The following is a 13,466-nucleotide window of genomic DNA, read 5'->3' as shown; positions in this document are numbered from 1 at the left end:
TTATCATTGAAAGTAAATAAAACCCCACATTTTGAGATGTCCCCAGAAAAGTAATAGAGAGGAAATCTTCTAATGGGGACACTAGTTCTGCTGATCTTGGGGTTCCCAAGGAATGCCCTCAACTTGTAGGGATTTCCTCTAACTTCCTGTTTGGCTATGGGACAGGAAGTAAAGGGAAATCTCTGCAATGGGATTTCATTAAAAAAAAATCGGATAGGGGTTATAACCCTCCCTTGCTCTATCAAAAATGAAAAAAAGTTGTCACTTAATATTACCACAAAGGTCTAGGAAATGCAAAATTTCAGTAAGAAACACACTAAAGTGAATTTTAGGGCAAGCAAACACAATAAACTACCCACATTTTTAGTAAAATATAAAAGACAAGGTTGCACTGACCCAACATGTCAAACCTTAAAGTGGTTGTAAAGTCAGCATAGAAATCCTGAAATCCACTCTGTTCCAGGATAATATAATGTGCAGTGTGTGTGCTTGTTTAAAATTATTGTGCAAAATACCTTATTTACAGCGCCGCTGGGCGCTCACGTGACCTTTCCCACTCTGAGCACTACAGCGGGAGAGGCCAGGATTTCCCCTCTGACATCAGCTGGGAGGAGAGGAGGAGAGCAGCGGGAGGTCACGCGAGTGCTCAGTGGCGCTGTAAAGAAGGTATTTTGCACAATAATTTTAAACAAACTTTTACAATTACGAATTACAGGATTTCTTAATATTAATGTTACAGCCTCCCAAGCTGACAGGCAGGGAGGGAGCGAGAGAGAGGAGAGCAGAGGGCTGATGGAGGCACATAAACTTACCACGGTAATCATGGATCAGCAGCCACGATTACCGTGGACAGGGGGGACACAAGAACTGGCACGATCAACCAGGTTTTTTAGAACATAGAGAGGGACAAATAACACAGCACAAGCACTGTGCTGTGTATCATGCTTTAAAGGATCAGGATCATTTTCTTTTCTTCTTTAGGATTACAACCACCTTAAATTTTTGCGAAATGGCGACTAACTTCAGTACCCTAAATTTTCTATAGGCAACACTTCTCAAGACCCCTATAGGTCATCAGTTTAGTGTTAGAGAGGAGGTCTGGTGCTAGAATTATTGCTCTCACTATGCCGTGCACAGCAATATGTAAGGTGTATTGCAATCAACATTTTCACACATGGGCACCCCCAAAGTGTGCGTTTACATTGTACGTGCATATATGTGGGGGTCCTCAAAAATTGTATCTTTTGCAAACAATTTGTCTGCTCCTCAATCGCTTGGGCATACATTTATTTTAATGGCCAGAATAAATTAAGATTCTGGCAAATGAAATGAATAAACACCCAAGCTTAAACGTGCCTAAATATGCATAAATGAATTTGCAAAAAAGGGGCTTTAGCCATATTTTTGATGCTGTATTTCTCCTGAAAGAGAAAGGTGTTTAGAAGAGCTGGGCAAACACCCAGTTTGCATGAGGTCTTAAAGTGTATTTCCACTTTTGCGGTGATATTTAAGATAACCCCACTATAATAAATATCTCATACCTTTTAAACTGGCCACACACTGTATTTATTTATTTTTTATTTAGCCAGTGCACTGAACGAAAAAAATGAACAGATTCCTCCATCCAAAAAACTAAAGTGGATGGAGGAAATCCCCCATCCGTAGCTGCTCTTTCAGAGCACTGCACTGTATCAGGGCCGTCTTTAACGCAGGGCAAATGGGGCTGCTGCCCAGGGCCCTGTCACTGTTTGGGGCTCAAAGCAGAGCTGCCCATTAAGCCCGCGTGCTGCCTGCAAATCGGCGCTGAAAATCCCCACACACAGACAGTTTGTCAGGGCCGATTCTAGGCGGGTGCAGTGCACCCGAGCGCCACAGAGGTGGGGGCGCTGAAGCGCCAGAGTGCTCCCCTCCCTCCTCCTCTTCTTGTCCATGTCCAGAGGCGGTTTTCTCTCTGCCGGTCACCACCACCGCCTTGTTTCCTGCACAAGCCCGTCCCCTCTTCATCCTCCTGTCAGAGAAAGAGAGCGAAGCAGCCGAAGATCGGAGACCAGCCGCGCAGTGATGTCACTGGGGGGGGGGGGCGGTCCATGCCTGACATGTGTTCTCCTCCTCTCTGTCTAACTCCTGCCTTCTGTGATCTGTTCTCCACCTGGGCGGCGAGGCTGCACACTATCCTCTCCTCTCCAGCTGCCGCCGGGTGTTTTTATGTACCCTAATGGAGGGGGGGTGGATCTGTACTAATGGAGGGGGGGGTTTGTCCTGGGGGGGTCTGTACTAATGGAGGGAGGAATCTGTACTAATGGAGGGGGGGGTGGTCTGTCCTGGGGGGTTCTGTACTAATGGAGGGGGGTGGTTTATCCTGGGGGGGGGTCTGTACTAATGGAAAGGGGTGGCCCTGCAGTCTGTCACTGTCATCAGCAGCGTGCGCACAGTGCAGCAGTGCCAGGGCTGCATTTTCTCGATCGAGGAGCGGGCCGCAAGTGGGGGGGCCTTGAGCTCCACTGACGCTCTGGCCCCGCCCTTTGCTATGCGTGCACAGTGTACCTGATCGGAGAAGCGAAGGCCTCGGCGCGGAGTGGAATGCTGCTTGGTGCCTAGTCAAGTGAAACTAGCAGTGTTTGTGGAGAATTGATCGGAGGTGAGTTTGCCAGAACAAGGTAGGTCTTCTTTCTCTTCCCCTGGCTTCCGCTCCCCATCCTCATGCCATGTATAAAATAGTAGAAAGTTTAAAAACGCTGACCTGCAGTCCCGACTGAGTGAGGCTGTGGCTGTATTTTTTATTACAGAGCACACAGCATAATTTACAGCACATGGCATTACTGTCTGTATTTAACTGCTTGATGGGCTTATTTTGGGCCTGGCTGGTTCACATGTATGTGTTTTGGCGGCCCACATTTGCGCAGGCACAGCAGCCCATTCATTTGAATGGGCTGCCATGCCTGCGTTTCCAGCAAAAAAAAAAAAAAGGTGCATGCATCATGTAATAGGCCGCGCATACCTATGCCCATCAAGCAATGAAATACAGCACTGTCTGTCCATTCTGTTCTGCTTTAGCACCATGTGACTTACCTGGAGTTCCTGCACCAGCAAACTTGCTGCATTTTTAGATGTTTAGGACACGCTTCTAAAAACAGTGCGGTTGTGTGTGCAGGAACTGCAGGTAAGTCGCATTGTGTAAAAGCAGAATGGATTTCAAGGCCACTGCAATTTTAAAATGCTGCATGCACCTTTTTTTCAGCAGGAAATGCGGGCATGGCAGCCCATTCAAATGAATGGGCTGCCAAAACACATACATGTAGAGTTGCCACCTCATCCCTTTAAACCCGAACACATATTGATTACACAGGTTCTGTTGCTGATTAAGGTGGTAATCAAACTCACTTGGTGCCTTATCTGCATTAAATTAGCCTCAGAACCTGTGTAATTCGTATGTGTTCGGGTTTAAAGGGATGAGGTGGCAACCCTACATACATGTGAATGTGTAATGTGACAATGGCTGCAGTGTAATGGGGGCGCTGTGATGTGTAAAGGGGCACTATAATGTGAAAATGTCTGCAATTTATTGGGGCGCTGGGACATGAAAGGGAACTGAGGACACCGTGGGACTGCTGTGAAGGGCATCTGCAAAGTTTTTTTTTTTTTAGATAATTCTATTTGTGTGTCTGTTTTTTGAGATGTTTGGGGTGAAGAGCAAAATTGCATTGGGGGGGCCCAAAAAAATGTTTGTCCAGGGCCCAAACCAGAGCCGATCCATCCTATACGCTCACTACGCAAGCTGCCCCCAAGGGTGGATTGGCTCTGCTCAGGACCGGACTGGCCTACCGGGATACCGGGACATTTCCCGGTGGGCTGCCTGCCCTGGGGCCGCTTTGAGCTATGCCGTGGCTGCAGCGTAGCTCAAAGCAGAGTCCTGCTGTGTCACAGAGCTCAGTCTGAAGTTGTGCTGTGACAAAGGTGCTGCCCTCCTCCTAGACCAGCTCGTATGATAGATGCAGTGTTCTGTCTATCACACGAGCTGGTCTAGGAGGAGGGCGGGACTTTTGTCACAGCGCGACAGAACCTTTCACACTGAGCTCCGTGACACAGCGTGAGATGTGCGCTGTGCCTGTATGTAATCCACTGGCACTAACTGGTGAGGTGGCAATGATTGGCACGGTAAGACAGCAATGATGGGCACAGTAAGGCTACATTGATTGGCACAGAGAGGCGGAAATGATTGGTACGGTAAGGCGGCAATAATGGGTACAGTAAGGCTACATTGATTGGCACGGTAAGGCAGCAATTATTGGCACAGTGAGGCGGCAATGAAGGGCACAGTGAGGCTACATTGATTGGCACGTTGAAATGGCAATGAGGGGCACAGTAAGGCTGCAATGATGGGCATGGTGAAGTGGCAGTGATAGGCATAGTAAGGCTGCAATGATGGACATGGTGAGGCGGCAATGATGGGCACAGTGATGCAACATTGGTTGGCACAGTGAGGCGGCAATGATTGGCACGGTAAGGTGGCAATGATGGGCAAAGTAAGGCTGCAATGATGGGCATGGTGATGCGGCAATGATGGGCATAGTAAGGCTGCAATGATGGGCATGGTGAGGCAGCAATGACGGGCACAATAAGGCTGCAATGATGGGCACGGTGATGCGGCAATGATGGGCACATTGATGCTACATTGATTGGCACAGTGAGGCAGCAATGATTGGCACGGTAAGGCGGCAATGATGGGCAAAGTAAGGCTGCAATGATGGGCACGGTGAGGCTACATTCAGTGGCATGGTGAGGCGGCAATGATTGGCACGGTGAGGCGGCAATGATGGGCACGGTGAGGCTACATTTATTGGCACGGTGAGGCGGCAATGATCAGGACACTGATTTAAGGGGGGCTTTCTGGGGACCCTGATGTAATAGGGAGGCTCTCTGGGGACCCTGATGTAAGGAGGGGCTCTCTGAGGACACTGATATAAGGGGGGCTCTCTGGGGACCCTGATGTAAGGGAAGGCTCTCTGGGGACCCTGATGTAAGGGGAGGCTCTCTGGGGACCCTGATGTAAGGGGAGGCTCTCTAGGGACCCTGATGTAGGGGGAGGCTCTCTGGGGACCCTGATGTAAGGGGAGGCTCTCTGGGGACCCTAATGTAAGGGGAGGCTCTCTGGGGACCCTGATGTAGGGGAAGCTCTCTGGGGACCATGATGTAGGGGGGCTCTCTGGGGATCCTGATGTAAGGAGGGGCTCTCTGGGGCTCTGATGTAAGTGGGGGATCTCTGGGGACCCTGATGTAAGTGGACGATTTGCACAGATATGTAACGATATATATATATATATATATATATATATATATATATATATATATATATACACATACACACACACACACACACACACGTATATTATATACATGTCTGTTCTATATTGTTGTACTTATTCTTTGACTGTTTTGTTTAAAGGAGGGAGGATTGTATTGGGAGAACTGAAGTGTCAGGTGTGACTGTATGGCAAAGGCAAATGGTTTACATAGCTCACGGCATCACGGGTCAGGTAGAGGGCCCCTTAGCAGAATTTTGCTTAGGGCCCCAGGGAGGTCAGGATCAGCACTGGCCCAAACCATATTAAAGAGGCCCTGCACTGTATACTGATCAATGGATACAGCCGTTGATTGAGAAAACGTTTCCAACATGCCAAATTTTTGGCAGATGACGATCAAACAATCAACTTATGTTGAGTGGGGACTGCCTAACACTGATTAAAATTTAGCCAGTCCCATAGCTCCCAACTGTCCCTGATTTCGAGGAACTGTCCCTGATTTGGTGCAATGTTCCTCTATCCCTCTTTCCTTTTCATTTGTCCCTCATTTTGGTCTGATCTATACAGATGTATATAAAATGCACTTTTTATCTTTCAAAAAGTGTTTTCCCGTGCTATACCTTTCATCTGATTTCTAAATTGCTGCATTTGTAAATTCCAAACGCCAATATAAAGGAATGATAGTGGTAAAAAAGCACTTGTTGGTTTAACCAATCTTGTTTTTTTGTACAACTCTCCTGTAAGGGGGCGTGGCAAGGGGGTGTGTCCTATGCCTGTATACTTTTGCTGATAGGTGTCCCTCATTGCCATCTCAAAAAGTTGGGAGGTATGCAGTCCCTGTTGAACCGACTGGATTTCGGTAAACAGTTTCCCAGTCCCCTCATTACAAGAAGAAATAAGTAGAATCTTTCTTTGCTGGAAGTTCAAGAAAAAAGCATTTGAAAAAGGTAAGTTGCAAATGTAATGCTATGCGAATGAGGACATGTAAAAAAATATACAGTAGGTGTTACTCCAATTTGATTGCAAAAGTGGAAATACACGATGCGGTCTATGTATAAATTGTTCGCTGTGCGGATATGACAAACATTAGCACAATCAGGATGAAAACTGCCATAGTTTCTCTAATATGTGTTGTTCCTATGTTGCCAGCGCCACCTAGTGGCCATAATGGAAATCAGGAAAAAAAAAAACATATTGTGGCCACTACATGGCACTGACAATAAAGAAACCACACGTAATAGAGGAAGTACACCATAGCACCCAACTGTCCCCGATTTCGAGGGACTTTCCCTGATTTGGAGCAATGTTCCGCTGTCCCTCATTCCTCCTCATTTGTCCCTCATTTTGGTCTGATCTATATAGATGTATATAAATGGCACTTTTTATCTTTCAAAAAATGTTTCCCAGCGCTAAACCTTTCATCTGATTTCTAAATTGCCACATTTGTAAATTCCAAAAACCAATATAAAAGGAATAGTAGTGGTAAAAAAAGCACTTGTGAGTTCAACCAATCTTGTTTTTTGAACAATTCTCCTTTAAGGGGGCGTGGCAAGGGGTGTGTCCTATGCCTGCATACTTTTGCTGGTAGGTGTCCCTCATTCCTATCTCAAAAAGTTGGGAGGTATGAGTACACTAGTACAGCAATTTTTTGTTCTGATTATGCAGATGCTTGTCACATCTGAACAAGAGACATTTATGCCGTGTACACACGGTCGGACTTTTCGGCTACAAAAGTCCGACAGCCCGTTCGACGGACTTTCGACTGACTTTTGGCAGACTTGCGACAGACTTTCTAATGAACGGACTTGCCTACATATGATCACACAAAAGTCCGACGGATTCGTACGTGATGACGTGCACTGGACTAAAATAAGGAAGTTGATAGCCAGTAGCCAATAGCTGCCCTAGCGTGGCATACAGGTTTCTGGGTCCGGCGTAGTTACGACGTAAAGATTTGAAGCATGTTTCAAATCTAAAGTCCATCAGAATTGCGGCTGAAAAAGTCAGCTGAAAGTCCGGAGAAGCCCACACACGATCGGATTGTCAGCCAGCTTTGGTCCATCGGCGTCCGTCGGACTTTTGTAGACGAAAAGTCCGACCGTGTGTACGTGGCATTAGAAACAGATGTTGTAAGAGAAAGTGTCACCTTAACAGAAAAAGATGTACATACCTCATGTAGCAGCTGGTTGAGTGATCCATTGGCCATGTATTCTGTCACTATGCCAATATTGTCTTCCTCATAACAAATTCCCAGGATTGGAAGAATATAGCTAAATCTGGCTTTGTGCAAAATTTCTGCTTCTTTGAAGATCTTGTTTCTGTCACTGCAAGAAAATAAGGAAAATATTTAAAAATATCAAATTTATATTTTACTCCTATTAGCTGATATTTGAGGCAATTTTCCTGGCTAAATTAACAGAACTTGGCTATGCACGATCTGCAGCTAAACTGACCCCATTGAAGCATTTCCAGAAAAAACAACTACCCTTCCTATGATGAAAACACAGAGCTGCAATGACTCTTTGGCCCCATTCACATATCGCATAGATGGAACGAACATCCCTCTCATGATTTTTGTTGCGTGATTTTCCTGCAATGCCACATGTTGTGCATAGGGCAGCAATTCTCTTTAATAGGCTGTCTTGTGTGTGTGTTTGCCAACCAAAAGAAGCTCCTGACCCTTTTTTAGTGACAAGCTTAGCGTGATTTTTAAACGTGCATTTTGCCACATGATTCTGTCGAGCGACAGTCGTGGCAGAATCGCACTGGGAAGGAGGGCATCCAAACACTTGTGCATTTTGTCACAATTTGGAATTGCAGGCAGAATCACAATGATTCTGCCCATGACTACAAACTGCACAATGTGGATGAGGCCTTAGCCCTCTTGCAGACAGGCAGTCAGTGGGGGATGGTAAAATCGAGAAGCTGACATGCGGTTTTAAGGGCCTGCCCCCAGCTACCAACCCAAACTCAGGATGCAGAGTTAAACAGGCGGTATTGCCTGTGTAACTCTCCAATTGCGTTTAATGCACACGATTGAGACGCAGTAGTTGTCAGAAACCATGAAATCAGGCCGAGACAGGAGTACAGTTAAATCTCACTTGTTTAATAATAAAAGTAAAAAGAACAAACGTAGTCAAAACATAGCCAGAGTACAGTAACCAGAACGGATAGTCAGCCAAGCCAGAAGTCAGGAATCAATGTAGTGGAACAGCAAGCAGGATCTGGAGCCAGAAGGGATGTCAGCAAAGCAAGTCTTGAACAGGATCGCAGGCGATAGTTTGTGATGTTGACCAAGGCGAAGGCAGAGCTCCTCTGGACTGGGCGGCTTAAGTAGGCAGGACTGACAAGCAGGATATCATCAACAGCTGAGTAACTGTGGGGAGAAGGGAGCTGGCAATTAACCGACAGCTGAGCGGCCAGCTCAGAGAAGGAAGGGCTGAGCCCAGCCCTGACAGTAGTGCAGCATAATCAGGTTAAAACAGGCGGCGAGGAGGGATTATAATGCCAAATCAAATGCCTTCTGAAAGTGATCTGAACATGGATCCCTCTTCACATGGCGCCACACTCTCAGCGAGTGCAAAACAGCCCTAACAGTCAGGAACATGTGGAAGAATTCAAAATATTAGCGCTCCTGTGTGACCGCTCTCTCTCTTCACGAGGGGCATAACTAGAAATCACAGGGCCCCATAGCAAAATGTTGTATGGGCCCCCCCCCAAAAAAATGGCGGGGCTTAAATTAAATAGTGGGCGTGGCTCAAAGGGGGTGTTGTTCGAGTCTGATATGAATGAGGGGTGGAGGAAGGAAGGAAGGAAGGAAAGAAAGAAGGAAAGAAGGACAACAGCCCCAGATCCTACACCACAATAGCAATATGTGTATTCCAGAAAGTTTAACAATCAACAGATAAAGATACTCCAAACACCTGGTGTTGGCGCTTCAATCACCCTCACCTGTGCCCAATGCAGCGTGACCAGTGCCCAATGTGGCCTGTGTGTTCCCAATGCAGCGTGGCCTGCCCATGCCCAATACAGCCTCACCTGTGCCCAATACTACCTCACCTGTGCCCACTTGTGCCCAATGCAGCGTGTCCAGTGCCCAATTCAGCCTCACCTGTGCCCAATGCAGTGTGGCCAGTGCCCAATGCAGCATGTCCAGTGCCCAATGCAGCATGTCCAGTGCCCAATGCAGTGTGACCAGTGCCCAATGTGGCATGTGTGTTCCCAAGGCAGCGTGGTCTGCCCGTGCTCAATACAGCCTCACCTGTGCCCAATACTGCCTCACCTGTGCCCACTTGTGCCCAATGCAGCGTGTCCAGTGCCTCACCTGTGCCCAATGCAGCATGTCCAGTGCCCAATGCAGCATGTCCAGTGCCCAATGCAGCGTGGCCTGCCCATGCCCAATACAGCCTCACCTGTGCCCAATACTGCCTCACCTTGCCCACCTGTGCCCAATGCAGCATTAATTGCCTGAGCCCAATGCAGCGTGACCTGCCCATGCCCAATGCAGCGTATCCAGTGCCCAATGCAGCCTCACCTGTGCCTAATGTGGCCTGCCTGTTCCAAATGCAGCGTGGCCTGCCTGTGCCCAATGCAGCCTCACCTGTGCCCAATGCAGCCTCACCTGTGCCCAATACTGCCTCACCTGTGCCCAATACTGCCGCCTCACCTGTGCCCAATGCAGCCTCACCTGTGCCCAATGCAGCTTGACCTATGCCCAATACAGCCTCACCTGTGCCCAATGCATCCTCACCTGTGCCCAATACTGCCTCACCTGTGCCCAATGCAGCCTCACCTGTGCCCACCTGTGCCAAATGCAGCCTCACCTGTGCCCAATGTAGCGTGACCCTTGCACAATGCAGCCTCACCCGTGCAGATGAAGAGGCGAGCCAGTGGCGGAACTACCGGGGAGGATGAGGAATGCATACTGCAGCCCTCAAATGGCTGTTGGTGAGTGTGGGGCTGCCTCAGAGTGGGGGGGCGAGCACCGCCCGCACGGTCCCCCAGCCAGGGGAAGTGAGGAGAGGAAGAGGCGAGCTGTCCGTACGAGCAGAGAGCTCAGCTGTAAGAGCTTTCATTTGAATTTCCTGTGTTCCCGGGGCTCCCCGTCACATAGCCCCACCTCTTGGCCCGGCGCCTTTGATGACGTCACATGTCCCGCATTGGACCAGCGTTCTGTCTATCAAAGGCACCGGGCCAAGAGGTGGGGCTATGTGATGGTGAGCCCCGGGAACACAGGAAATTCTAATGCAGCTTGCCTCTTCCTCTCCTCACTTCCTCTGGCTGGGGGACTGTGCGGGCGGTGCTCGCCCCCCCGCAGTATGCATTCTTCATTCTCCGAAAAAAAATATTAAAAAAACGTGCTAAATCATGTGAAATACATAAACATATAAAATTTAAGATTTGAGGGATAAACCCAAAAATATATATAATATGGATAAAAAGCAGCAACTCTAAATTTATATGACACCCATAAATCACTAGAAAGAGAAAAACACGAGAGTCGCGCTATAAAGACAGCAAAAACTGGTGAAATGTGTAAATCACACACAATAGTGAAATTTGAAAACCATGTATAATAAATAAAATCACATATATGAAAAGCTTGACACTGTAAAGAATACTCATATAATATTAAGGACAAGTCTCTGTGAATAGTGGCACTTAATAATAACCACTCGTGCTGGAAACGGAACAGTAAAGTCCATAAAAAACAATCCTGATCCACTCCGTGAAAAATTGTGATCCACCACAAAAATAGAAGGGGTATCTCCTTACCAGAAGGCCATGATCCCCCACCACAGAGGATCATAGCAAGCAAGAACCGCTGTGACTCGTGCTCAGCATCAAACCTAGTCTATTTAAATCTTCGGATCATCACATGGTTGGAACCAAACCAATAAAAAGTGGACCGTGTAACAAGAATAGAGAACTCCAATAGTGTAAAACCTTATGAGTTTTTTCTCTATTCCTCATTCTCCCCACAAGCCCCTCTCGGCTGCGGGCCCCATAGCGAGCGCGTGGCTCGCTATGGTGGTACTTCTGCCACTGCTCTTCGCTGAGTCACAGCTGATCTGATCTGTGTTAGCCATAAATAAATCTCAGCTGCCATGACCCAGTTAAGAGCCTTTCTTTCTGTGCTTAAAGTATATCTAAAGCCCACAACCCTGTCAGGGTATTTTTGCAATGTGTTGGAGAATTCCCCCTTCACTTCCTGTCCTTTAAACACAAAAGGAAGTAAGAGGATGTTTCTCTAAGGTTAGGGAAATCCCCTCTCTGTCACCAGAATAAGTGTCCTCTTTAAAAGATTTCCCTCCTTTTCCTGTCCCAGTGAGGGTTCAAAATATTGGCTTTTCCCACTGGTCAGTCCTGGTGTCCTGGTTCTGGTGACAATTGTCACTGGGAATGAAAGGAAAAACGCAACATTTCGAGCTGACACTAGAACAGGAATTGAGGGTGAATTTTCCAATGGGGACACCAGGGCCGTCTTAATAGCATCATGGGCCCCTGGGCAAAGTAATGCTCTGGGGCCCCTACAATGGAGACAGCGCAGGTAAACACACATTTTAAGTAGGTAGGAGGCAGACAAGCGGAGCTTCCCCTTTTGGGTGGAGCCCCCCATTAACTACATGAACAATCATTCTGTACAGAAAAGAAACAGTGGAAAAATATTACATACATAAAGTAACAAAGCTGTCCTGTGCATATAATATATCTGCTAGATTGATGCCCCCCGAGCACTATGGCCCCTCTACACCCTAGATATCCCCCCAGCACTCTGATCCCTCTACGTCCCAGATATCCCCCCAGCACTCTGACCCCTCTACACCCCAGATATCCCCCCAGCACTCTGACCCCTCTACACCCCAGATATCCCCCCTGCACTCTGACCCCTCTACACCCCAGATATCCCCCCAGCACTCTGACTCCTCTACATCCCAGATATCCCCCCAGCACCCTGACCCCTCTACACCCCAGATATCCCCCCAGCACCCTGACCCCTCTACACCCCAGATATCCCCCCAGCACTCTGACCCCTCTACACCCCAGATATTCCCCCAGCACTCTGACCCCTCTACACCCTAGATATCCCCCAGCACTCTGACCCCTCTACACCCTAGATATCCCCCCAGCACTCTGACCTCTCTACACCCTAGATATCACCCCAGCACTCTGACCCCTCTACACCCCTAGATATCCCCCCAGCACTGTTACCATATATCATAAGATACCCCTTGTATTGTGATCCCACTACTTCCCTGATACCCCCTACACTGTGGCCTCTCTACATCCCTGATACCTCTAGCACTATAGCCACCCAGGCTACTCCAAGCATTGCTTCACCCCTATACACCCCAGACCCCCCCTCAGCATTGTTTTCCCCCATTCACCCTTGATATCCCCCAGCACCATTATTCCATCTATGTAGTACCCCCCTTTCCAGTGGAGATACAGTGCATGTAAACTTTTGGCTATGTGCCCACCTCCAGCACTGGACTCCCCTATACCAATCAAGCAGGCAGAAGGAGGGGCGGAGGAGGGAGCATCCCTCCGGGCATTCCAAGCCCTTCGGTGCAAACAGTGCTGGACAGCTGGGCTCACCATGACACCATCCACAATGCTACTTCCACAAGTGGGCTCTCAGTGCTGCTGACTCAGCAGCTCCCACTTCAGCTCCTACCCCGCAGCCTCCGAGTTCCGAGAATTCAAGCTGCATGGGGCGGGACAGAGCATCACTGGTGCTCTGGCCCTGCCCCTCCCTGCTGGCTGTGAAATAATAGGTATTGTTCTGCACAGCACGGCGCACCGCTGCCAGCCTGCCTCCCCTGTGTATCCATCGCTCTCAGTGCCATCATGGGGCCCCCAATTTTGGGGCAGCGTGGGCTCAAGGACCAGCTGCTTTGGGGAAAGTGCCCACTCATTAAGACAGCCCTGGGGGACACTTTTTTCGGTGACAGCTGTCAAGGAAGTCATTTCTCTCACTTTGGTGAGATTTCCTCTCACTTCCTGATGACTCTACAGCAGGGGTCTTTAAACTTTCTAAACAAAGGGACAGTTTACTGTCCTTCAGACGTTAGGGGGCCCGGACATTGGTGTCAGTGGGAGGAATCGTACCCAATCACTGGTAGTGGGAGGAATCACACACCATCGTTGGTGTCAGTGGAAGGA

At 48.3% G+C, this 13,466-nt stretch overlaps 1 protein-coding gene across 3 annotated transcripts in view; it reads right to left on the bottom strand.

Annotated features, from left to right (window-relative positions):
* The window catches only part of RIPK2 (receptor interacting serine/threonine kinase 2), a 78,490-nt gene that overhangs the window by 40,332 nt on the left and 24,692 nt on the right, over nt 1–13,466 (bottom strand). For all 3 annotated transcript variants that reach the window (XM_073631922.1, XM_073631920.1, XM_073631921.1), the window contains exon 2: nt 7,471–7,624. In XM_073631922.1, the coding sequence (XP_073488023.1) occupies nt 7,471–7,624 (154 nt within the window). The remainder of the gene's footprint in view (nt 1–7,470; nt 7,625–13,466) is intronic.

The sequence above is a fragment of the Aquarana catesbeiana genome, linkage group LG05, assembly GCF_042186555.1.
Source record: "Aquarana catesbeiana isolate 2022-GZ linkage group LG05, ASM4218655v1, whole genome shotgun sequence".
Classification (NCBI taxonomy): Eukaryota; Metazoa; Chordata; class Amphibia; order Anura; family Ranidae; genus Aquarana; species Aquarana catesbeiana.
The sequence above is the reverse complement of the archived record's forward strand: the minus strand, read 5'-3'. Positions and strand labels throughout refer to the sequence as shown.